General features: G+C 47.0%; 1 protein-coding gene across 2 annotated transcripts in view; it reads right to left on the bottom strand.

The window, feature by feature from the left end:
• Positions 1-1,792: 1,792 nt before the first annotated feature.
• Positions 1,793-26,118, bottom strand: part of PHF14 (PHD finger protein 14) — a 174,904-nt gene continuing 150,578 nt past the window's right edge. For both annotated transcript variants that reach the window (XM_021000090.2, XM_021000091.2), the window contains one exon: positions 1,793-1,965. In XM_021000090.2, coding sequence (XP_020855749.1) covers positions 1,891-1,965 — 75 coding nt within the window. In that variant the 3' untranslated portion in view covers positions 1,793-1,890. The remainder of the gene's footprint in view (positions 1,966-26,118) is intronic.

Below are 26,118 nucleotides of genomic sequence, written 5' to 3'. Positions count from 1 at the left end.
TGGCTTTTCGTGTCCCAGGCCTCTTTAGCAGTGGGCCCAGGGAAGCCTCTGGACCACTTCTCAGAATGAGGTAGAATTGAAGGAAGTGCTAAATTCTGAAGAGAGGCCAGGCAAGATTAAGGTTACATTCTCCATCCCAGCACAGGGAGCCTGTGGCCCCCAGCCCATGTGACCTTGAAAGCCTTTTCAGCAGGAAGGCCTCCTATCTTAGGAGGGACAGAGTGGAGGCGGCTCTGGAGAGGCCCACAATAAGGGCCTGAGAAGGGGGGAGGAACGGCGGTTAAAGGGGCTCAGATAGACCTGGCTGGCCAGAACACTGCCCTCAAGTGGCTTGCGGCTAAGGCGCACACCGTTTCCCCAGCCCCTTTCCTGACACTTGGTTTTATGGCCCTCCTGGAAGTGGTCATTGCCTAAAACCCTCTCTGCCCATCTACACCCACACCCACTTCTATGGACCCCCTCTACACCCACGCCCACTTCTATGGACCCTGACTATACCCATGCACTTCTATGGACCCCATCTACACCCATGCACTTCTATGGACCCCCTCTACACCCATGCACTTCTATGGATCCCCTCTACACCCACGCCCATTTCTATGGACCCCCTCTACACCCACGCCCATTTCTATGGACCCCCTCTACACCCACACCCACTTCTATGGACCCCCTCCACACCCATACCCACTTCTAGGACCATCATAGCTCAGCCGCAGATCTTTAAAGTCGGTAAAGCTCTTTGCACACACTGTTTCACCTCATCTCCACAACAACCCTGTGAGCTAAGTGCTATTAGCATCCCCTCTTGACAGATGAGGAAACGGAGGGCGAGCCTCTGAGGCTGGATACAGTCTAATACCACCTACTGTACTAACAGGCTGCCTTCCCACAGGCGGAGAATCTGCTATTTTCCACCCGGGGCTGGGGTGCGGCCCCCTGGACATTCAGCAACGGGACAAGCCATTTCTTCAGGGCCACCAGGGTGACTGCCCAGGCTCTCAAAAGGAAGAGACTGCCCCTTGTGAGTTCTTTGGGCCAACCCTACCATTATTCTGTCTTGGGAAATGGACCTTGGACCCATCAGGCCAAGCCATCCACGAAGTCACTGTGCTAATAGGTAGATGGTTTCCTCTCCTGATGGTCCCAGTGTTTGCAGACATCTGGGCGAGGGAAGGTCAAGGACAGCTGTAGATGTGTGTAACCTCAGGGGAGTCACATGCCTCCTGTGGGTCTCAATGGGGAAGGTGGAGACAATACCTGAATGTGTAACTCATGGGAATTACGGGCACAAACACCTCCTGAATGTCGGTTGATGCCATATTTCTCAAGGTGGGCACCAGAAGGGGTGGGGGGCTGAATCTGTCCAGGGGCAGCTCCTATCGCCTGGGGGAAGCGGGACAAGATGCCTTCCCTGGGTGCTGCTGCTGCGACCCTGGAGCTGTGCCCCATCAGGGTAAGAGGGTCAGTCCACCTGGAGGCTGTGACATCAGCGTTCAGAGTCCATTTTGAGAGCAGTCTGCTCCCTCCCAGAGCCCTTGGGGATCCCGCCAGGAAGACAAGATCCGAGCCTGGCAAGAAGGAACATGAGGGGAGGCCCAGGGCGCCGGAGGCCTCTGGCCTCAGAATGACACCTTAACTGGGGGCTTCTCAGTGCCACGGGACAACTAGCTCTTTGGATTATGATGAAAATGCCAGAAAAGTGGGGAATGGCCAACTCTGTAGTAGAAATGTGACCACAAAAAGATGAAACGCCTGCAAGAATCACGGAAAGACATCCAGACACAGCACGAGAGCCCTTCTCAGCAGCTTTATTGAGTGCTCTGAAAATTGTACACCAAGGACTACTCGCTACGACACACACGGCTAGCGCTCCAGCCGCACAGGCGGCCGCTACTTCTTGGAGGGTTTGTGCTCTAGGCTAAGATCCTGGGGGGCCTCTTTTCTTTCCGCTTCATTCTCATCCTCCTGTGGAATGGAATTAAGAAAAAATTAAATGGCTATCTGTAAAGGTGAACATTTTAGCAAGAGCATAACAATTCTGCTCAGAATAGGAGAAATCCTTCACTCTCACTGGGAACGCAGCTGCTCTGACACCCACTTACTCACTCCCAAGGAACTCCGAAAACCTGGCGGGTGAAATTGGATGGTCTTCCCAGCTTTTTGGTGGGTGTTATTTTTATACTACTCTTTGACCATGTTCTGCTTTCAAAATGAACATATTTCATCACTGTCCTTAAGAGGACTTCTGAAAAGATGTGGCAGTGAAAAGCGTTCTTACTCTCTTTTTGAAAGCAGACACTTTTACTTTGCTGTTTGATGAAAGATAATAAATCTAACTTCAGAGACACTTTATGTGCTGCGGCATCGCCGTCTGGTTCCATCTACCATATCTTCTTGACAGGCCTGCCCATTTCCCAATTACTTGTACCACCATCTGTTATCTGAAGATCAGTCAGGTCTAAAATAGGAAACATGAGCATGTCAGGCAGACGTGGGTTTACAATCTTCTACACCTTCAGCTCCAAGAGGAGGGAGCATAATTCACAGTGGGCTCCCTCCCTCCCTCTCTTGGAGGAAAGGAGTGAGATCATAGCACCCGTTTCCCTAGGGATGGCTAAGCATCCTGTGCCCAAAATGGAACGGTGACCTCCAGAAAATAAATTATGAGAGGCCACACATGCATTTCTGCGGGTAGCGCATCGCCCACCTCAGTCTACGGGGTCTTTCATCAGTCCCTCAGTAGACAGCAATCCAGGCTTCACAGCCCTTCTGCTTTCCAGATAAGAGCTGAAGATTAAAATGTCTTACTCTGAAGTAAACCAAGGTACCCACGTCGACTACCAAGTTCCTTGGAGACCTCTGTCCTTCCTCAGCCCCAGTGCTATAATCAGACCTTCACAAACACAGCAGGGAAGCCAGAGGCCAGCATGAGGGTGCCTGCTTCAAGCACGTCCGCAGCCCAGGTGTCACAGTCCCTCTGGCTGGCGGTGGGGGGGACATCTGGGAGCCCTTCCCTGAGCCTGCTCCACATAAGGAGAGAATGCTGGGGATTCTCCTCATCCTTCCCTACCCAGATGTTTTCCTGGACTTCATCATCTCCAGACACACCATTCTACCAAACTCTCGCCTCTTTGCCCCGCTGCCAGACTTCATGCTGCCCCCCACACCAGGCGCTCCCCCTCTTCTTGGGTTATTTTTACATGTCATCTTCATAAGGGTGACGACAGCTATTGGGGTAATTGTATCACCGCCTCCCCTATTCTCCAGCAACTTGGAACAACTCAAGGCCTCGTATCCCGTCCTCTTTGGGTGTCTGCTCACCTCACTACAGTGACATGCACGGGGCCAAAGCCACAGGACCATGTTGGCGGAGCAGATGCTTTTACAACGAGGCCTGTCTGGGTGCCTCCAGGAGCTTCAGAGGGATCTCTTCTAGGCACCAAATGAACAAAGCCTTTATTTCATGCACAGCACTGCTGACACGGAACAGGCAGACAGGCCCAACTCTCACAGAGGCCACATTCCAAGGGGGCTGTCAGTGGCCAGGCAGACGGTTCTAACATGGTGCTTAAGTGAAAAGCGTTATGGGGAAGGCTAACTTCAACCCTAACCAATACCATGCCATTGGGATGCTGCGTGGAGGGGCCAGGCCTTCTGGGGGATGCCCCTAAAGCCCCCAGGGCTTCCCAAAGGTTCTGGTCAAAGAGCAGCATCTATCCTAGCGCTTCCTGCCAGCTGGATAACCTGAGATTGTTGGGGTTGACTGGCCCCTGGCAGTTTTCTCCAGTGCCATGAGGAAGAGGGAGTGAGTCTGGCGTGTGATGGGGCCCACCATGGCTGCAGTGCCAGGGCATCGGTACAAAAGCATTTCTGTGCCTATGGCCAGGCACCCACAGAAACTGTAAGAGAACCCCACAAAAAGGACTTTTCTTCACCATTAACAATGAATAACAATGACAATTATCATGAAGTACCTTCAAGTTTATTATGTCATTTTGCTTAATACGAATACCAGCTAGCATTGATTTAGCATTTGAAGGTTCTCAGTGTGGTTTACAAATATTACTTCATTTGATCCTCACAATGACTCCGGGACATGGGTACTTTTATTACCGAGGCCAGGAGAGGTTAAGTGACTTGCCCAGGGTCACACAGCTAGGGGGCTGTGACTCCAGGCCTGGAGCCTTACCTACTGCCCCACCCAGCTAGGAAGAAGGTGCTGCTATTACTCCCATCTTCAGATGAGGAACTGAGGCAGCATGAGGTCACATCGGCTGCCCAGTGGTGTTCCTGACTCCTGGTCCACAGCTCCCTCCACTGTTTCAACAGATGTGCAAACACATCTGGTTTCAGCAATTAGAGTCAATGACCTTCTATTTTAAACAGCTGCTTTGAGCAGAGTACTGTGCTGGGGAAAATTCGATGTTCAGATAAAGCATGGCGTCTGCCCTCATGGAGTTTTCTGGCTACTGGGGTGATGGGCACAGCCCCAGATAAGAACATACAGTCAGCTATGTGAGGCCGGGGTGGGGGGGGGGGGATGCAAGCAGACAGGCTGAAGGTAGCATCAGGAGGGTCACAACACAAGGTGACATAGCGACGCCATCTATGCCAGACCTCGTGGCACCCTCAGCCACCACATCTTTTCCAGACACAGCATGGCTCTATGGCTCCAACCTTCTGGGATTCTGAGCAGTGACTTTACCTTTCCTCCCCATGTGTACAAAGGAGGGTAGCCTAGATCACTTGGGGGCTCCTAGCTCTGAACCTGGGATCCCACGAAATAAGAGCCCTGGAAATGAATGGCCAGTAATCCAAGGACCCCAGCTGCTACCAACTGCTGGGCATTTGAGACAGACACAAATGTTCTGCCTGGCATTGCTCTGACCAGGAAGTGCTGGGGTAACCCTTCCTCAGAGGGCGGAGCCCAGCTCCACAAATCATCTTCTCAGTGACTGCCCTGACAGTTGGACATTGGCTTCATGGATGCTCCAAGCAGCACCCAAAGCATGAACCCACAGGGACCACCAGGCCGAGTCTCCCCTACGAATGGCAGCCCTCATTAATTTTTGCCATGGAAATATTTTCCCTCCTCACAGCTCCCTTTTGTGGTCCACAGAGGCTGAACATGCTCACAGTAGCACATGCCTGATTAGTCCAGTGGTTTCTGCACCTCTCCCATGTCTGAGACACAGATCCTCTGAAGGAGGACCCTGAGAAGCCCAGTCACAGGGTCCTACTCTATGTGGCAGCCAGGAAAAATAGCACTTCCAACAGAGAGGGTATTAACTACTCAGAACTGCTTTCAGCTGGGGATCAGAGCTCAGAGGATCATTTTTCAGCCTTGTTTGGCTTTGTCCCTCTCATCTCAGCGGGCTGCTGGAGACAGTGGCTGCTTCCAAATTGTAAAAATTCCACCAGGGCTCCTGGAGGTGAAGCCGATGCTCCACCAGGACATGCTCAGCCAGTCAGCTTCTTCTTTCTCTTAGGAGATGACAATTCCCTTCACCTGGACGCTCCTGCCCAGGGGGGTCCACACTCTGGCAGAGGCAGCTGGGAGCCAGATGCCTCATTTCCTTATGAACCAAGTATACGATGAATGTTCAGTGAAACCTTTTCTAGTGTTTCCATTTATCAACACAAGGAAAAGCTCAAGGGGCAGCTTCCTATTTACAAACAATGCAAGTAGTGGACCCAGGAAAGCCCTGTAGGTGAGGCTTCTACTCCTTCCCATACATCTTTCATGCAAGCTGGCTGATTTTCGTCTACTGTGAAATTAAAACACTCTTCCTGTTTGTTTATGCTATCCTACCTCAGAAGGAAGTCAGAATAGCACCTGCCAGATAGTCAGTCTATCCCCCGACACCCCCAGCACAAATGCCTGGTGGTCAAAGGCTGCGGAGACCCTGGGAAGCTCAATCTTAAAGTGTTAATACTGTTTTAGGATCAGCCTTTTGCTTTAAAGTCTCCTCTGAGTAGCCAAAGACAGACAAGCCACTGTAACACAGTCCAGATGGACAGCCAAAGCTGGGTGTTAAAAACAAAACACAAAATAAGCCACCAGCCTCCATCACCAAAGCCGGCAGACGTAAGGCATTTCAGCGAGATGCATGAGGTCGTGTTAATGCTGTACAGCTTGGGTGTTTATATCTCTTAACCCAAAGGCACACGTGGAAAAGCAACAAAAAGAACTCTCCAGGCTGTGGAACCCTCAGCCACTCCACAGAGATGAGAGCCAGGGGGAGAAAGCCTCCCTCCCTCCCTAAGACCGAGGGGGAGAAAGCCTCCCTCCCTCCCTTCCAGTGCCTCGAGGATCTGCTGGCACTGCCCAATGGGAGGAAATTTATCTCAATAAATGAAAAAAATATTGACCCTAATGAACACGTTTTAGGCCAAATAAGCCCACTGCACGCTTGTGACCAAAATTAATTAGAGTTTGTAATGTTCTACAAGTTCACCATAATTCTTTAAATGGAGCATTTATTTCATAGTAATAAATATTTGGTTCATTAAGTTAAGCGCACATGTGTGACGTGCTATGCAGAGTCTGCCAGCCGCTGTTCTGTACTCTGGGACACAGTTTTCCAAAGCCCTGAATAAGCAACAGAAGACCACAGTTAAATTTGCTGAGTTCACAGATTTAGCATTCTTATTTCATTTAATACAAAGAGCAATTAATCTACTATTTTATAACTGGATTCCAACTCTAGTGGGCCATGAGAAATACTGAAATGAACTTAAAGGAAACGCTTAATGAAATTTACCGTCAAAAGCTCCAGTGAAGTCTTCTTATGACAGAAGAAGTTGCATATTTAACTAGAAAATATAAAGCTACAATATGAAATCAGACTTGGAAATTCTTAACCTCAGCTAAAATATGTGTGGCATTAAATATAATGACCATTTGAAATAATTTTCAAACTTACTTTTTCTCCTCCTGGTGACTTAAAACAAAAGAGTTCATTAAAATGGCTAGTTTTTATTTAGTGCTGGTGTTAATTGCCAGATCCCTTGGGCAGGCCACAAACATAACAGGTGGGAAGACAACAAGGAAATTAGCATTTTATTCACAGATGTTATCAACTTCCAATGCTCATTTGGGGGTTGACAATTCCAGTTTTGAAAGTCAGTTTTATGGATGTCTTTTGTGTTTTACTGGGCATTTACACACTAGACAAGTCCACATTCTCCATTTTCCCCTCTCCCTTTCCTTCCTCTCTTTGGCCCTCAGTGGTACTGGTACTTTCTAGTCCATGTGCTCAGGAGACAGCTCTATGTCTATTCTTGGGGAGCAGGGAAGAGAGAAGGATGGGGCTTCCTTGAGCCTGATTAAACTGGCCCCTTGTGGGACTCAGCACACCTTCAGGGGCAATGGGAAGTTATAAGGAAAAATTAAAAAGCTGTTTATTGCAGTGTGATCATAGTCTGAGCCATCGCAGGTGACTAGCCATACCCAACTCCCATCATCATCATCACCATTATCATCATCACCACCATCATCTTCATCATCACCATCACCATCATTGTCATCATCTTCATCATCATCACCATCATTGTCATCCTCCTCCTCATCACCATCATCTTCATCATCACTATCTCCTCACCATCACTGTCATCATCCTCATCATCACCATCATCGTCATTACCATCATCATCACCATCATCACCATCTTCATCATCACCATCATCATCACCATCATTGTCATCATCCTCATCACCATCACCATCATCACCATCTTAATCATCATCACCATCATCATCATCCTCCTCATCCTCATCCTTATCCCATCACCATCATCACCATCTTCATCATCATCACCAGCATCATCATCATCACCATCATCATCTAACACTTTAAAACTTTACAAATGAGGACACCGGATGAGAAAGGATTCGTGTTTGAGGCTGGACTCCAATTCCAGGTCGATTTCTGAGATCCTTGGTGAGTACAATCCACCCTTAGTCTTGGTCACCCAGAAACTGCCTGGAAATGTCATGGATCACACCTAAGGGGTAGTTAGTTCTCAGTCCCTGCTGGGGGTGCCACAGATGAGACTTATGCCTGAGGTATGATTGGACTAATGACCACTCTGAGGTCCCTGACAACCGAATCCATAATTCCATGACCAAGAAACAATTTAGTACAGCTATAGGTAGACACTTTGCCGCTCATCTGCCAATAGATCTCTTGAGCAGCATTTTCAACCACAGGCCCCCGAGCACCCATCATCCGACACACCAACTGGGAGAGCCCTTGAATATTCAGCTTAGCAACAAGGCTGCCACAGCCCCATCCACAAGAAATCCACACAGGCCATTGATTCACTCATCACTGAGGTGTGACTCTCCAGCCATGGCAATGACCTTGCCGCTGATTATCAACTCACTACACAGAATCTGAGGGTGCAAACCAACGGCCACAACAACAAGATCAAGTCCAGAAAATACCCAAGCTGGCCAACATTTGATGCAGAAAGACAGCAGCCACACACTACATACAGCAGGTTAGAACATAAACTAGTTTGTAAAATCTTATGAAGAAGGATGGACAATTGTGAACAGTATCATGCCATAAAAGGGAAATAAGCAATGGAGGGAAAAGTTGTTTAAAGAAAGTTTGGCAAGAGATCCAAAGTCATCTCAGGGACATTTCATTTGTGGATGAAAATGGGAGACACGAAGAAAAATGGCAAAGCCCTGCGGATGGTTTTCATAAACCACATTCACCAATGAGGACAGCAGCACTTCTGTAGCTGTGTGCTAAACACTATCTATCTCCCATCACCATATGTACTTACACATACACAGAAATGGTTATTACATTGATGGTGAAGCTGTGAATTGGCCCAACCATTCCGGAGAACAGTTTGGAACTACACCCAAAGAGCTACAAAACTGAGCACACTCTTTGACCCAGAAATACAGCTACTAGATCTGTACCCAAAGAGATCAAAGAAAAGGGAAAAGAACCCATATATGCAAAAATATTTATATTAGCTCTTTTTGTGGTGACAAAGAATTGGAAATTGGGGAGGATGCCCATCCATTGGGGAATGGCTGAGCAAGTTGTGGGATATGATTGTAATATTGTTGTGCTATAAGAAATGATGAGCAGGCAGACTTCAGAAAAACCTGGGAAGACTTCCATGAATTGATGCAGAGTGAAATGAGCAGAATCAGAACACTGTACACAGTAACAGCAACATGGCACAATGATCAACTGTGAATGATTTAGTAACTGTTCAACACAATGAGCCACCAGAATTCCAAAGGAGTTATGATAAAAAATGCTCTCTACCTCCAGCTAGAAAACTATGGACTCAGAATGTAAGCTGAAGCATATTTTTTTCCTTTATTTTTCTTGCCTTTTTTTTTTTGGTGGAGGGTAGGGTACATACCTAATGCAGAAATGTTTTGCGTGACTTTACATATGATGGGCATCATATTTCTCACCATCTCAATAGCGGGGGGAGGGAGAGAATTTGAAACTGAAAATAAAAATAAAATTCACATTTCACCTATCCACCCCCTCCCCGTAAAAAGAAATGGCACTAAACAGTATAAAGACTGAAAAAGCAGCCAGAGCGGACATGTATATAAAGGGGACACATGCTGGAGGAGACACAGGTGTGAGGAGACTGATGGATGAATTGACAAGGCACCTGAAGATGTACAGAGGGCATGGAAAAGGACCTCAGACCACATCACTCTCTAAACAAGGCCACTGTGACCAGAGTGACAACCACCAACCTAAAAGGTACGTTTCCCACATACGCGCAATCATCGATTTCCACATCATGGGACCCTCGAGGAGGCCGTCAGTGAGCAAGCAGCTCCTGCAAGGGCTGTGGAACCATGGGCCGTGCCTTCATCATTCTGCAACTAACTGCCAGACACAGGGAAGACAGGACACCACGGTGGCTAATTTTTCTTTTACTTTAAAAAGAACATTTGATAGAGCAAACTGCTGCCTCATGGGCTCTTTCTCACCACAGTGCCCCCGTCCATGCAGCAGAAATCATTCCAGATTCCTCAAAAGACAAAATCTAGAAATGACCCTCTGATCATCAACACCGGGAAAGCCACACATCCGCTAACCACACTGCTGACCAGTGGGCAGAAGATCCAGCCAGAAGCCCAGGTGGAAAAGGAGGCCTTCAAGACGCTCCTGTTCCCAGAGGACACTGTGCTTGCTGAAATAAGGCAGGCCTAGGAGATCCCATCTGGGATCTGTGACCACTCCAAGGAGTCCAGTATATCGATGACGATGTGTCCTTGGGTGGACCACCTCCAGGACGTGACCACTGGTACATACTTCTGGAACAGGTCATATGGACCATGAACAGGAAACTGGGCTGGCTTGCTTTGGGGAAACTGCAGGGGTGCTTTAATGACCTCAAGCCTTCCCTGGAAACAAGGGCCTGCCTTTTTAAGGCCAATGTGTCATTGATGTCACTGTATGCCAAGACAGGAAGAGAGCTGTTTCTGACCAATTAAAAATGGCACCAGGGAGCACAGGACAGTGACAAGGTGCACTTCAGGAAGGCCTCTGCAGGACATCACCCAAGAAATGTAGGCAAGGGCTGACCTCACAGCAAGCAAAGGGAGAGGTAACGGGGGCTGCTGAGGGTTCCACTGGCTTCTCCGGGATGCCTCTGGCACGCTGGGTGGAGGCCATGACTGAAATTACAGGAGGGACAGACAAGAGATGCAGAGACGGGCTGGAGACCGCCCAACAAGAGGCAACACCCAAACTGATGAGGTCCAAGGGCCGCCACATACCTGGCTAGCCTGCTGTGGTCAGAACGTGGCTAGAGGGCTATGTTCAGCACTTGGCCCGGCAGCGGAGAGTGTCAGAAGCTGCTCTATGCCTCTGGGGGCACCAGAGGGCACAGAGCGCTGGGCCTGGAGCCAGCAAGACCCGAGTTCCAATCTAGCCTTGGACACACACTAGCTCTGTAACCTGGGCTCGGTCACTTACCCGCTGCCTGCCTCAGTCTCTTCAACTGTAATATGGGGGTACTAACAGGATCTCCCTCCCAGAGCTGTTGTGAGGATCCAATGGGATATTTGTGAAGTGCTTTGCAAACTTTTAAGCACTACACACATGCTAGCTAATATCTTTCTTATTATCAGTGACAACAAGGCTCACCGGACTTCACAGATGGAAGGGGCCACTCAGTCCCGCCTCAGGAGCCAGGATCCCCATATCAGCACCCCCAGTGAGTGGTCATCTAGCCTCTCACGGAACACATGAGGGAGAAGGAGCCTTCTCAGGCAGCGTCCCCTCTGGGGCCAAACAAAGCAGATCCGATTTCTCGACCCCTGATGGCAACTGGGACACTCTAGCCCAAGTCTTCCTCTCTCCTGGCTGAAGAGAGTCATTGTCCTCCAAAGAGTCCTCGAGTGGTACAGACACCCCTGGGATCCTGAGCTCACGAGTGTCCTTCTGAAGATGAGGTGCACAGGAGTGAGCACCAGACCCCAGGTGCCAGCCGACCAAGGTGGGCCACAGGGAAGCTATCATGGCCGTCCTGCTGGATGCCATGCCCCACATCATGCTGCCCAAGAGGACACTGCTCTTTCTCGCTGCCCTATTTCACAGTTAACGTACTGAGCTTGAAATTTACAACAACTAAAATCTTTTAAAAATTATTTTTAAAAATAATTTAAAATTTTATGGATTCTCTTTTAACATCATTCACTTCTGAACTTAGCCCTTTCTCCAATTCCAACCCCAGCGAGTCCTTCTTTGGAACAAAGAAAGAAAAAACCCCCTTAAGTAAAGCCAAGTGACCCACCTGCCCCCTTTAGCAGTGTATGCAATATTCCACACTCAGAGGTCCCCATTTTTCCAGCAAAAGACGGAAGGTACTTTTCTTCATCTTTTGCTGGGGTTGAGTTTGGTCATTATAACGAAATGATATTTGATTCTCCCAGGTCTTTATAAAAACTAAGTGCTCACCACAACACCTCCATCGTTACTTGTGAAGCTGATTTTTTGAATTCAGGTGTAAATCACATTTAAATCTGACCTATTACATTTGTTCAGCACTGGCTGGATCAAACAGCATCTAAGATTCCTTCCAAACAGCAAAAACATGATTGCTATATGTCTAATAGCAATGTTTAATATAAAAACAGACCAATAATTTTCAGATGGACAATCATGACTCGATTTCCCAATTCGATCTTGTTCATTTGTAACAAGTGGCTATTTTTCCAGATCGTTTGGGCATCTTATCCTAGTCCATCAGGAGACGTCAACTTGTTTCTCAGAAAAGCTAAATTGAATGTCTTCGATCTTGATTCAATTTCCCAATATCATTAGATTCAAAGTGTCCGATGATCTAAGGTTCTAAAGCAAAACGTGACCACAACAATCCACCGAGGGCACACAAAAACGGTGCCAGAAGCCTGAGGGACCCAGGCATGTCCCCCCAGACAGTGAAGCAACATGCCCTGAGGCTGGGTTCTAAAAGCTATGTCCCTGCACTGGGACATATCATTAGGAGGGCCATGGAGTGAGCACCACTTCCACTCTCACCAAGATATCCACATGGCCAATGAGGGTGTCTGGGGGCTCAGTCTATGCCCTTCGGTTGTCCGTGCTGCTGTCCTGTACCTGGGAGAAAGGGCTACCTATGGACCAGCAGAAGTGCTGGCTCACTGTGAACCCACTGCTGGTGTGGGAGCATTCTGGCTCACTAGCATGAAGGCCTCAGGCAAAGCCAGTAGAACATGGATTGGGAAAGGCCTCCAGCATTTTGGATGGACCCCTTGTGGAGAATCTATGAGAGGACAAGGCTTGCACAGGCTGGGTGGTGATCTGCCCACACTCTCATCTGGGAAGATGACAGAAGGCTTCAGGGAACACGTAGCACCTGACCTGACCTTGAAGGAAGAGAAAGCTTTCAATGGTGAAGACGTTGCACCAAAACATGCTTCATAATCCTTTGGACTTAGCAATAAGAAGCATGCTTTAAAGGGCTAAAAGTTTTAAAAGCCAATCTAAACACTGTAATCCTTGGAGAGGGAGAATCCACACACGTCTCCATTCCGAATTCGACGCTCTTTTCCCTAGAGTGACTCACCAATCATCACACTTCCTCTGGAAATTAACAGCTCATTAGACACTCCTGTGATGCAGCTCCTACAGCACATTACTTCTTCACAGTTAGAACCAAGGAAAGTTCATCCTGCTTTGAGAAAATTTAAGCCATTAAAATTTTAGGGAATTTCGTAAGACAAATAGGAGTACTGAACCTGCAATGTCAACAAAACACCATAAACATGGCAACCGCAGCCTTATCCCCATGTCCTAACCCTTGTGAACAAGCAGCCTGATGGACACAAGATGGCGCCATGCCAGCCTCTGCCTAAGAGGGATAGAACAAAGCTAGTCAATGAGGCCGAATGGCCAACCACTTTAGACACACCATCTCAATGGAACCTGGCAACAAGCCCATTTTACCAACGGCGTGCTGGTGATGGCCCCACAGAAAGTAAGGGTCAGAGTTGAGATATGAGCTCAGGTCTCCCCAGTCTGCTCCACACCAGGTAGACTCCATCTGGGGTCAAAGAAATCAATCCTGGGGCAACTAGGTGGCACAGTGGATACAGCACCAGCCCTGGAGTCAGGAGGACCTGAGGTCGAATCTGGCTGTGTGACCCTGGGCAAGTCACTTAACCCTGTTGCCTAGCAAAAAAAAAAAAAAATCAATCCTGTCATTTAGGACAACACATACTTGAGGATCCCATAGTTAGTATGTGTCAGAGTACACGCCAGTCTCCACATCTTGCAGAAAGATGTCTAAGACAAGCCTAGAATTTTGAGAAATCTCTGAAAGCAGCCCAGGGGGGTGGGGGGTGGAAGGCGACACGCAGTAGGTCCAATGAGTGCACAGCCTTCCCAGCCTCCCTCTGATGCCTCCCCTATTCTCCATTCACCGACCACCATCTGAACTCCGGCCCCCCTCACCTTCTCTTGCCCAAACTCTGGCAATGATTTCCTATTTGATCTGCCTGCCTCCAGTTTCCCACCCCCACCCCCTCAATCCAATCCCATTTCCACTGAATACGGGTCTGACAACACCCTCCTACCCACCCCCCAGACTCCAGAATCACCTCTCACACCCTATCTTGATTTCTTTTTGGGGTAGGTTTCATAATATATGTTGATCTTAGCCTAACTCATATATACTCATATTGGGAGTACCAGGGTACCAGGTCAGAGTTTGGAATCCACTGGCCAAGGCCAATGACTGCTCTGGAGAGCATGGCTTGGCAAGATGAGAAGGATCTTAACTTCTCTGAGAAGGAATTCCTCCCTTGAGAGGGAAGCCCTGTGTGCCTGACTGTAATGAACACTCTTTTTCCTTTCACATTTTTTTTTCATTAGGCATGGCTCTCTGGGAGGTGGATAAAAGGAGAAATGCAGATGATGTAAAAGCAGAAAGTAATCAATGAAAGTCTACTTTTTAAAGAATACTGGCTTTTAGAACCCAGCCCACCAGGCTACTGAATTTCAGAACTGGTACAATGGGCCTGCAAGCAGAGAAATAATATCCCATCATGTTTGGTGATAGTCCCATTACTCCTCTTGTACAGCAAGGTCCCGGTGAGGACACCCCCTTGACCACTGCGACTAGAACCTGCTCTGCCATCAACATGTCAGGGAACTGCCCAAGGCAAGGCGGGTCTAGCTGGCACGTCCAGGGTGGCACACGCAGAGCAGGGAGAGCCTGGCACTGAAGCCAGATCACCTTGACTGAGACCAGCTCTGTGTCACAAGACCACACTGCTCCTGTCCTCTAGAACCCCCAAAGTGCCCAGATCTGTTTAGGAGGAAGCTCCCCGCAGGAAAAGGAGCCAGTTGGACCCTCCCTCTTCCTAAATCTAGGACTCAAAACAAAGCCAAGTCCTTTAACATCATGAGTTTTAACTGTATGCTAAGTTGTGAATTCAGTGTGAAGTAACTAACGTGCTTTATTAAATAAGTTTCACTGCCTTATCGCAGAGTAATTAATTTCTTCTATCGCATTCATGGCATTCTTATCATCACTAATATGCTAATGCAGTTTGAAAGCTGAAACCACCATGTGACCAATTAGAAGACTTGTGACATTCAGGATATTGGCTGCATGTCACGTAATTATTTTGTAACCTATCAGTTACTTCCAAAAACAGAACAGTTTCATTTCCGAAATCTTACAGAATGTTTCTCTTTAAGGTGGCTCTGGCAGGAAGGAGGGGAAATCACTGCCCCTAATCTGGTTGCAGCTTCCTCGTCTGTCGATAAGGGGGTCAGACAAGGTAAACGCTGGGGTTTCTCTCAGACCTCAATCTCAATGTTTCTCACATGATAAGGATCATTTTAAATCCTTGCCCCAAACCTAAGGTGGAACAGAGAGCTCATGCCGACTTGGAAGGCTCCTCTCCCGTGGCATGCTTAGGTCTTCCCAGACACACCCAAGGTTTTCTGTGCCCACCAGAGCCGCGGGCCAGTCACAAGCTGAAAGACTCCAGAGCCTCCAGACTGTAGCCAAGTCTACCAAGCATCCACAGAAGCTACTCACAACGGACATCTCACCAGGAGCAGTGGGCCACTCCTGGGGCTGGGACAGAGGACACTGCAGAAGAGCCGACTCTGATGGAGCCTGGCTCGACTCAATTTGAAATCAGCATTGATTTTAGAGCTGGCTTGAAAGCCAGATTTCCTTTGATATATGATCATCCGCATGAAAACAGACTCTGCCGTTTGGTTTAATTTTTAAGGAACTGAATTAGAAGTGATGCAAGAGGAATATTTCTTTTCACTATGAATCATACTGAAAAAAACCAAAGTCACCAAGTTTGAAAAAAGGACATTCCCTTGTGAGCAAACCTCAATTATCAACAGAGCATGTGTGACAAGTCAAAAATCCTGGACCAGCCTCCTCGTTGCCCGGCACACTACTCTGTCTCACCATCGAGGCAATGGACAGTGATCAAGGGTTGGCTGAGCAAACAAATCCACTGACACTGAAATTCTTGACCAGCGATGCCACAAAAAGAAGATGCATTTGACAACGGCTCCTGTGGGCTCTGGGACAACATGGCATTTTGCACCTTCTACGTGAGGGTTCCTTTCCATTGACATGGAACACCCAGAGTTCACACGGCTGCAGAGCAGATGGATTTAAAAATGTAGAAAAAAAGAGAAAGATTCACTCAAGACTGAGCGAGCCCACAGAGCTGGGAAACTGTATCTACTCTTTACCTGCTTGAGGACGCACCACCCAGCCCTGGCAGGAACCTGCTGCCCTCGGACACAAGGCACAGACTGGTGGGACACAGCAGAGTATGAGCTCCACGGTGAACTCTGTCAGGACAAAGCGCTGGAGAAGATTCTGGAGGGGGAGATTATTCAGAAAATTCCCACATGGTCCAAAATTGGTTTGTTAGAGATAAAAACAGAGGGCAAACAGTATTTTCATAAGCAAAAGTAGAAGAATGACCATTCTTCCTTTTTCAACCTATTTGGAATGTCAAGAAAGGAGTAATTCATTGGTTAACTTACAGGAAACTAAATGCCAGGTTCTTGTTATGATTAAAGTTTGCAAAGAGATGAATCCAACTAATTAAAATGCACCCAATTATTAGGCCAAGAAAAGATTTTCCCTTAAAAGAATAGGGCTGCTTTCTATGCTTCATTTTCTTTTAGCAACTTGAAAAGCACCGTCTACATCATCATAAAACATGCTAACAATACTTTCTCTGAGGCAGCTACATGTACAGTAGATGTGACCCTGGGCCACTGCTATCTTGCCTCAGTTTCCTCACCTGGGACATGGGGATAAAAACAGCACCTAGCTCATGATGTTGTGAAGATCAAATGAGATATTAGTGAAGAACTTAACATGGCGCCTGACACACAGTATCTGTTTGGTAAACGTTCCTTCCCTTCCCCTACTGGGGAGTCCCACTCTCCTCCACAAAACGTATGACACGTTGTGTCACAGAGTAGGTTGGTTATCAAAAAGCAAACCCAATTTCCCTCAAAGGGATGGTCCTAAGTGGTGGTGGGTTTGGAGACTCAGGAACAAAAGGCCCAAGAATTCAGTCATCACTGATATCACAGTCATCTGAAGATGAAAAATATCCTAAAGATCTCAGTTCACTTTCCTATACTAATAAAATGATACTATTTATTATGCAAAGGAAAAAGAATTATTAGAAAAAATCTTCAAAGCGTGTATTATAGCTCTATTAATGAAGTCATTAATCTGATGACAGCAAGTGTAATAAGAGTCATTTAGCATTAGCAGTATCTATGGTAAACGTAACTGCCTTTGCATTAGCATATTTCATTATCAAATACTTCCTAAAATGGTACATTTAACTATATTTATTTGATTAGAAAAGAGGTTCTTATTAATAAGAAGTTTGGCAAAATGTATATCCATGCAGAATATCATATTGGGAGAAAAATGCTTTAAATTATAGAAAGGCTCATTACTTTACTATGATTGGTTCTACTGATAACTAGTGATGTGAACTGGAGTAAACTGCTAACCTCTCTGAGACTCAGTTTCTTCAGCTCTAAAAGGACAGCAGGCCTGGGTGAGATCTGACGGTGTATCAAAACATTTCTGGATAGAATGCTCAGCTGCTGCACAACGTTCCACGTCATTCAAGTACCTGGGGACCGCAGGCAGTGTCATGCCCTAGGCAAAAGCTTCTCTGTGCTCATAACATCGTAAAGAAAGCATCTTGCTTTTCGGGCTGGTGACCATCCGCAGGAGGGATGATGCTCCCAAGAGTGGCTATGGAAAGCTAACCGGTACTTAGTAAGAAGCAGCCCCTTCCGAGGGCCGCGCAGAGAGCCACCTCCAGACTCTCCCAAGACAAGAGGCAGCAGTCAGAGTTCAACAACAACGAAAATAACAAGGAATGGGAGGTCTTCCTACTACAAACCTCCATGTTCAGAACTTGTCATGGGAGTGGTGGTGGTTAATCATGAGCCTTCCTAGACACAGCAGGTGGCTGTTCAGAAGGGCTGCAGCTGTCTGGCAGCCAACCTGGTGCCAATCTTTTTGCTGTCCTTCTGTCATTTCGGTCCTGTCCGACTCTCCTTCACTCTATTTGGGGTTTTCTTGGCAGAGATTCTGGAGTGATTTGCCATTTCTTTCTCCAGCTCATATGAGGAAACTGAGGCAAACAGGGTGAAGTGACTTGCCCAGGGTCACACAGCTAGGAAGTGTCTGAGGTCAGATTTAAACTCAGGTCTTCCTGACTCCAGGCTAGGTGCCCCATCCATGGTGGCGCCCCCTAGCAGTGCTGATCTTAGTGACCCAGTTTGGTCCCCAGACAACAGTGGCTTTCAAGCAAAAGTTAAAAAGTAACCTGCACCAGTCTTCAGATCCTGGTGATGATTCCAACAAACACCAGCCCATTTCCCCAGGACTCCCAGGACAGTGAGGATGATTCACACTCACAGTTCACAACACATGGGCAAGGAGAAATACCTGGCATACAAGTCTATTTGTGTCACACACAATTCACTCATATTTGTAGTTTATTTGTATTCAAATTCATCTTATTTTATTTGTTCCTGATCATTTTGGTCCTTGGCTCTAGGACAGAAATCCAACTGAAAGCATCACTCTATTGCAGGCGCCCTCACTAGTGGCCCCTGACGGACATGCTTGGAGTGCGTCTCCCCGGCTCCTGGAATGGACAATTATGGCAGCGCTCAACTGGTGCTTGTGGAGTGGAAAGCTCCTTGGCTCCAGGTTCAGAGGGCCGAGTTCAAATTTCAATCCCTGGGTCACTCATTTGTAAAATGGGCAATCTAGACCAAAAGCACTCAGAGGTAGGTCCCTCTTCTCAGTGTAAAACTGCGACTGTTCAACACCACCAGGAACTGGAGATGGGACGACCAGCTTTTGGCCCTAGTCAGGCTTCATGGGGCAATCACGTGTTCAACATACCATTTTACCCAGTGCTTTGGAAATGTGACCTTTGCCTCGCCAGGTTTTGGTGAGGAGATAGTTAAACGTGCCACAAATATTTAAATAAAATATTCATGCCCTCCTGTAATTCACGACAGATATATTTTCAAGAAGTAAAATGCTGATGGTATCTGGGTTATAAGCTTACTGCTGATATGATTTAGGAAGTTTTTTCTCCCACACAATAACAGTATAAGGTCTTTCTCTCCAAGCAATGAATTACAGTTGACACCTCAAACCTATTCTCCTATATCTCCAAGTTCAGAAAAATGATAAAACATAAATATTTATTCTAAATATAGAGGACACAGGACACAGATAAAAACGACCCATTATGGGAGGACGAATAATTTGTTAAGTACGCCAGTACTTACAGTTCTAACAGTAAAGGACACCTAGGGTTTCTGTCCGTTTCAAATGTGAAGATACCTGAAGTTAGTGAGTACATACAAATTCAGTACCGTCAGATCTTTGAGATGAAGTATATATTTGGCTCAGGTAGGTTTTGACGGTAAATTCAACCCTGCCGCCTACTACACAATTCAAAGGGTAAAAGACTTAATAACTTATCTGAATGAGTGTTTATGGCAGCAAACTTTGGGGTATAGTTTTATTCCATGCACATAAGCTTCTGTATACATCTCTTCCTTATTAACCAGTGCTATTTGTTTAAGGAAATGATTTAACTCACTTCTCCTAATGTTTCCAACTTTCATGCATTATTACCAAATACATGTACAAATCTATCAGTCATCATCTGCCCATGTCAGCAGGCTATTTACGGATCAGAAAGGAGCAAAGAAGGAAGAAGAAAAGAAAGATGCCCTTTCACTAAGCCCAGATCTCACCCAAACTCTGGGCATCCTCCCTGGGCTTAGCACAAAGCTCTGCCCACGGCAGGTGTTTAACAGCTGGTGTACTGGATCCCTTAACCACTCAGAAGGCACTCGGTAAGCCCAGGTGAAGAAACATCAACATCTTAACTGGATTTGTTAGAAGTGTACCATCATAACTAACTAAGGCAATCAGCATCTCATAATTTAATGAGGAAAGCTGCATACAGGCACGTCTCACTTAATAGAATGGACACATCGAGGCCCTGCATTCTACTACAAAAATCCTATTTACCCACCGCCTGTCCTCCTAAGACTAGAGGTGCCCTAGTGGAAAGGAAGAAGCGTTACCAAGTCCGCCAGCATCAGCCAAGCGAAGGAAGCAGATGCACTGAGGGCTGAGCATGCCCACGGTAAAACCAACCCAACCCAACCCAAAACGCACAATGCCCACGACCAAGTCGATGCTGGGGAACCATCGAGGCAGTCCGAGAGGAGAGACGTTACGTGCAGACGGACACGAACCGGGGTCCAGAACTGGGCAAGAGGAGGACACTTGAGAAAGGTCACCATGCTCTCAACAGCTGCAGCGCAACATGAAACACTCTGTGTCAAACGGTCTCCCAGTGACGCTTCATGGCTGTGGGTCACAGAAGTCCAGAACGGCCACAGAACTCAAGCTACAGGTGACCCAGTGGAGAGAAAGAGGTCCAGTCGGTGTAAGTAAGCTGAGCTGATGGACGTGACCGACGTGAAGTGCTGAATGAGGCATCCATCCTGTAGGAAGAAGGTGCCCAGACTTCCGCAGGAAGCTAGAGCAGGAACATGCGACAGACCCACAAGACAGGGGAAACCCAGAGCAAGGCTTCCAGCTTGCTTCTTCTTCAGAGGACAGACAGAAGGCCACAGACAAGCAGCACACAGAGAGGGAAGGTGTGGCCGGAGGGCGGAGGAGGCAGGAGCCATGGCCACGAGGCCAGGGAGATGAAGGGTCCGCTAGAACCCAAGTCACCACTGGTGGGCTGGGCACGGACACAGAGTGTCGTCAAAGGGAGCTTGCCATGTCTTAACCCTGGATCTGCTGCTGCAGGGCCTTCTCAAGGAGGCTCTTCACCAACAGGGGCTGAACTGAACGGACATATGAGTCTATAAAGCTAAGGGGCGGAAACATCTACTTCCTACTTACCCAAATTTACAGGAAAAGCTGGATAACCAGTGCCTTGGCTAGCGCTAACAAGAGGGCTTCTCGGGATGGGAGGACTCACTTGTGGTGCTTTTGGAATTTACAACCCAGTCTGGACAAAACTGATCAGTCACACGTGTGTCCCAGAGGGTGGATTACTGTTTCAACAACATGCATGCATTTTTTGTTGGTGGTGGTGTTTTGTTTTTTAACATTCCTGTTTTCCTAAGAGCTGTTCATTTCAGCCTTATCAGATGTTGGGGGCAGAAATACTGGCGAGAGCTAGGTATGAATGAACGGCTCCATTCCTCAGAGGGATCCAGTAAGGGAACACCTCCCACCACCTCCCCACGGGAAGTCTTCATTCTGTGCCTCCTGTTTCTCTAGATGGGCTGGAGTGTGCTCCCTCTCCTTCATAAAATTAGGGAGGGAGGGGAAGGAGGATGGGCAACACTCTCATCTGAAAGGCACCAGCGAGTACAAGGTGATTTATTAAAAAGATACAACTTTCATGCAAACTTGGCATTTATGTGGATTAATTGCTTTGGACAATTCCTCTTCACTTTCTTCCTGTAAACACAACTTTAGTCTACCTAGAGCTAAATAAAATTAACTCTGTTAGTATTTATCTTTAGTTCTGGATCCTTCAAGAAAACAAAACTTAAAAAAAAGCCAACCACAGAAATTCAGCACTGGAAGCCAGCTCATTTAGAATTCCGTCTCAGCCAAATCTGAATGAGGCTCCTTCCTACAACAGACCCAACCAGTGGTAGCCACTGCTCAAGATTATCTTCTTCTCTGGGCCCCCCCCACAACTTCACAGGCCATCCTGGTAACCTTGGATTTAATTGTTGTGTTTATTCTTGTACACACGTGGACACACACAAGAGACAGAGAGAGAGTTCTGTCTCTCCTCAATAGAAGCTATTTGTTTCACTTTTTGTCTTTGTAGCCCCAGGCCTCAGCATACAGTAGGTATTCAACAGAGGCTCATTTTAAGACCTCCAGTGAAGGTTTTGGAAACCCATTCTCTCAAAGCAGACCATTTCCCTTTCAGACAGCTTTTACTTGCTCTTTTGCTCTGTGGCCACGTGTGTTACAAGTCAATAACTGTTCTCTCTGATGTCCCTTCTAGTGCTTGAAGACAGCGATGAGTCCTCCATAAAGCCTGAGTGCGCCAAGTTCCTTCCAACCACCCTCTTAGAGCACGAGCCCTAGGTTCTTCACCACATTGACTGCCCTCCTTTCCATGTTCTCCAGGCGGCCAACACCCTTACCACATGGTGGTGACCAGTAAGAATTAAACCTAAGAGTGCAGATGGTCCGAGCAGGGCAGGGAGGACAAGATGACCACTTCCTCGTTTCTATCCTAGCCTAAGCTAAGAACGGCTTTCTTGGCCTCCAGATTTCCCAGTGGCTCAAACGAAGCTTGCATCAGGGCTTGGGAATGATTCTTCAAAGCCAAATGCTGACTGTGCATTGACCCCTCTTCAGGGTCTTCCTGGATGTCCCCAAGGATGCCAGGGGCCTTGACTCAAAGCATGACGACGCATGCAACAGAAAGCAGAGGGAGGGCTTTCCGCAGGGGTGCTCTGGGAGGCTATAGTGAAGAGGAGGTCCAACCTAGCCCTTTGGGGAGGAGGATGCCCTTGCTGCAGGGATGGTCCACGCAAGAAGAGACGACAGAAGCTTCAGGCTGATTCTTCCAAACCTTTGGGAGTCTACCCCCAACCCCAGCACACAGCTCATCGCTCTCTCTTTCCACATAAATAGCACCAGAGCCCATCAAAGGCTTTATTTCATCTATGTAAACCCTCCCTACCAGTTTAGTGTTTCCAGGGGTGGTGAGGAAATGACTTCTGCACATCCCGGCTGGCCATCCTCTGGAATGTCAGTGTACTAGGGCAGTTGTCTCCAACAGGGAGAGTCTAAGCAACTTGTCCTTACAATGCTAATCCCGAGTCTTCCCGGGTCGGAGGCCAGGTGAGGGGCCTGTCCACTAGATTATGCCTCTTCTTAGAGGTATCAAACAAGGAAACAACATCACGGATCTAGCATAATGAAATGTCCACTAGCCCTCCCGGAATTAACTTGTTCTTGAGTTTTGGCAGCCACCGAAATAAGGCTACAGCTTTCAGACTCCACGTTCGCCGCTCTCCAATTCTGCAAGTCTTCCAGTGGTCACTGAGAACGGCTCACTGCTCACAACCCCCAAAGACACCATTCACCTGGGCCAGGGGTCTGAGACTCATTAAGGGCAGCTGGGGGCTCTCCATCTCTCCACGTCTCCAGGAGCCATATCAAAGCCACGCTGGCAGAAGGCCCAGAAGCCAAAGAATAGGCGACCAGTCAGCTCTGCCTTTTCTTCATCCTCTCGTTACCGTCAGGTTTATTCCTGGAGGCATCTATCATTTCTCAGTATTATCTGGCAATGAGACAAACTCTCTCATGTTACAGCAGACTCAAAAATGAACATTTCTACATGGAATATGTTGAAAAATGCAATCTGTCACTTAATAGTTTCCCCGCGTGGTAACCTGTTTGTCTCTCAGTTCAGAATCAAATCTGGATTCCTAGCAACAGGGCTGGCTCTTCCAGGTCCCCTCCATTCTGCACATTCTTTAGTTACTACACAATAGATAGATACAGTTTTCATCTAAATATAACGTATCTTTGTAAAGTCCTTTAAATATGATTTCAAACCAATGGCTCCACATTTCTATTTGCATTTAATTTCCTCTCAATACTAAATTCATCAGAGTGTGACAATTAATTAACTTAATTAGGCTAACTTAATTATGCTCTTTCATAGGTCAATATGCAGAGCTACTCAGATTAATAGCAGAGCTTGTAAAGTTAATCTTCTCGCACAATGCAAATGATGCCAAGTCATGTATTAAATACCTTCCAGCCAACAGCTAAAGCAACCATGTGTCCTGAAGGGCAGGGATTGTGGAAAGGTAAGGTCCAGACAAGTGCTTGCAAATGGTGCAGAATTTCAACCACAACACTTTAAAAGGATGATTCCGTCACCAGCCTCCAACAGACAGTTTGGGTAACAGTCTTTCTGAACTCTGTTCACCTTTGCTTTCAGGGACTCCCGACCGGCTGAAACTTCCCCTTTCAGGAAAACCATCTGAGCACAGCCAGACTCAGACTGACTAAGGGCTGCTCCTGAGGCATGGCTTGTGTCAAAGAACGCCCTTCAACGTCGGCTCTCAACTCCAATGCCTTTGATTTGACAAAGCAATTACTTTATTTAATAAATCATGAGACTTATAACAAAATTGATAATCCATAAACTAAACATAACTTGGCACAGTTCCCAAAATACGTTATGATTCAATAGTGAAGCGGATGGTTAAAAGGATCCCAGAAACATTCTTTGTGAAGGGGAGGGGCTGGGGGCAAGGAAGACAAACGTGGAGAGCCAACTATGGCCGCCCAGCTCACCCACTGCGGCAGGCCCTTAGCTGCTGGGACAGGGAGCATACTGGGCGGGGTTGGGAACCCTGAGAAGGGGGAGGGGGAGATGTCAAGCTATTCCACGTGCTGAGAAGCTCACAGGTTCAGAATAACCAAGAAAACTAGCACAACAGAAAGTGGGTTGGGAGGGAGGCATCTGTCTGTCTCTGCATCAGGAGGAAATGTTAGGCTCTGTGCTTTAGTTCCACTCACAGTAAAACATTCCTGAGAGAAATTAATACTATTATATTAACAACTAATTATTACTGTGATCTACCCTTTCCCTTCATTTCCTGTTAAGGTCAGTCTGTCTCTGAAGGGCTTGGCTGACCATGAGAGTGCCCCCAGCCCTCAAGGCCCCAGCCAACAGGAGGCCTAATTTCTCTTTAGTAGAAACAGAATCCAGTCTGGGCAAGGCTACCCTGAGGGAAGTAACCCCTGTCCTTGATCTTCTCCATTAGAGTTTAGGGTCATCCACCTTATGAAGGAGAAAGCCAGCCAGAGCGGTCTAGATGGAGATGGATTTCCTTGTCCAGATTAATGGAGGTGGCGAAGTCTCACGATCAAGCCATGCTCTCAGCAGGAGGAGCTTTTCATTAGATGTCCACCAATCAAAGGTTATTTTCACTGGTCAGTGGCATTCCCTTTCAAAAGGTATTAAAGGTGTCTCAGGGTCTCCCTTGGTGCCTTTGGTTACTGAGAAAACCACTCACCTTCAATTTATCAAGTGCTAGCTAGCCTAATTAATAAACTGATTATTAATTACCCAGAAGCTCTGTCTCTTGCGGTTTTTATTCATCACATTCCTCAAATCTCCCAAGCCAAAGGGATCTCTAGAACAGAACCTTGGCAAGAGGACTTTCCTTTCAGAAGCTCTCAATTCTGTTCTCAATTCTTCCTGAAAAAAATGAAGTGAATCAGACCTCTGCCTGACAAACTATGTTTCAAAGAAAACCTGAGTTTCCCAACAGCAATATCAACTCTAAAAAGCCAATAACAAAAAAAAAAACCCCACAAACCTGTAACCATTAGGTGTTCACACATTGCTAGGTTAATATTTTAATTTGATTCTAAATTAAATTCACTAAAGAATGAACAAGAACTTAATCATGAAAAAATAAAATATTCGAACAGTTCAATTAAAGGAGTTTAATTTACGGCTACTGAGAACAAAATGAAAAAAAAAGCATGGGTATATTGGAAAAATAATGGTTTTTAAATGCATTTACAAAAGAGAGAATCCAATGAAAAGTGCTGTCCTTTGTTATTTCTAGGGCCTTCCTGGCCTAATTCAACGAGGCAAGTGGTTTTACTTCTGACCCCTTCCACGATTTATCCTGAAATCTCATCTTCTGCATGAAATCTTCCAGGCCTCTGGCCTAGGGAGAGGTAAGAAATCTTCCAGGGTCTGACACTACCTCAACCTGAAAGATCTCACCTACATTCATCACCACCACAACTGAAATGATCCTTCTGCGTGAAAGAAAGTCTTGGAAAAACCACATGTATGACAGTTCACTGGAAGGCCATGTCCTTAGAAGCCGAGGAACAAACTTCACTTCAAATCAGGAGCTCAGTTGGTAACCAAGAAAATGGGAATGGGCACACCACTGGAAAGAGGCCTCCGGACTGAGGCATTTGA

This window comes from Phascolarctos cinereus, unplaced genomic scaffold (genome assembly GCF_003287225.1).
Source record: "Phascolarctos cinereus isolate Bilbo 61053 unplaced genomic scaffold, phaCin_HiC Scaffold_1;HRSCAF=81, whole genome shotgun sequence".
NCBI lineage: Eukaryota > Metazoa > Chordata > Mammalia > Diprotodontia > Phascolarctidae > Phascolarctos > Phascolarctos cinereus.
The sequence above is the reverse complement of the archived record's forward strand: the minus strand, read 5'-3'. Positions and strand labels throughout refer to the sequence as shown.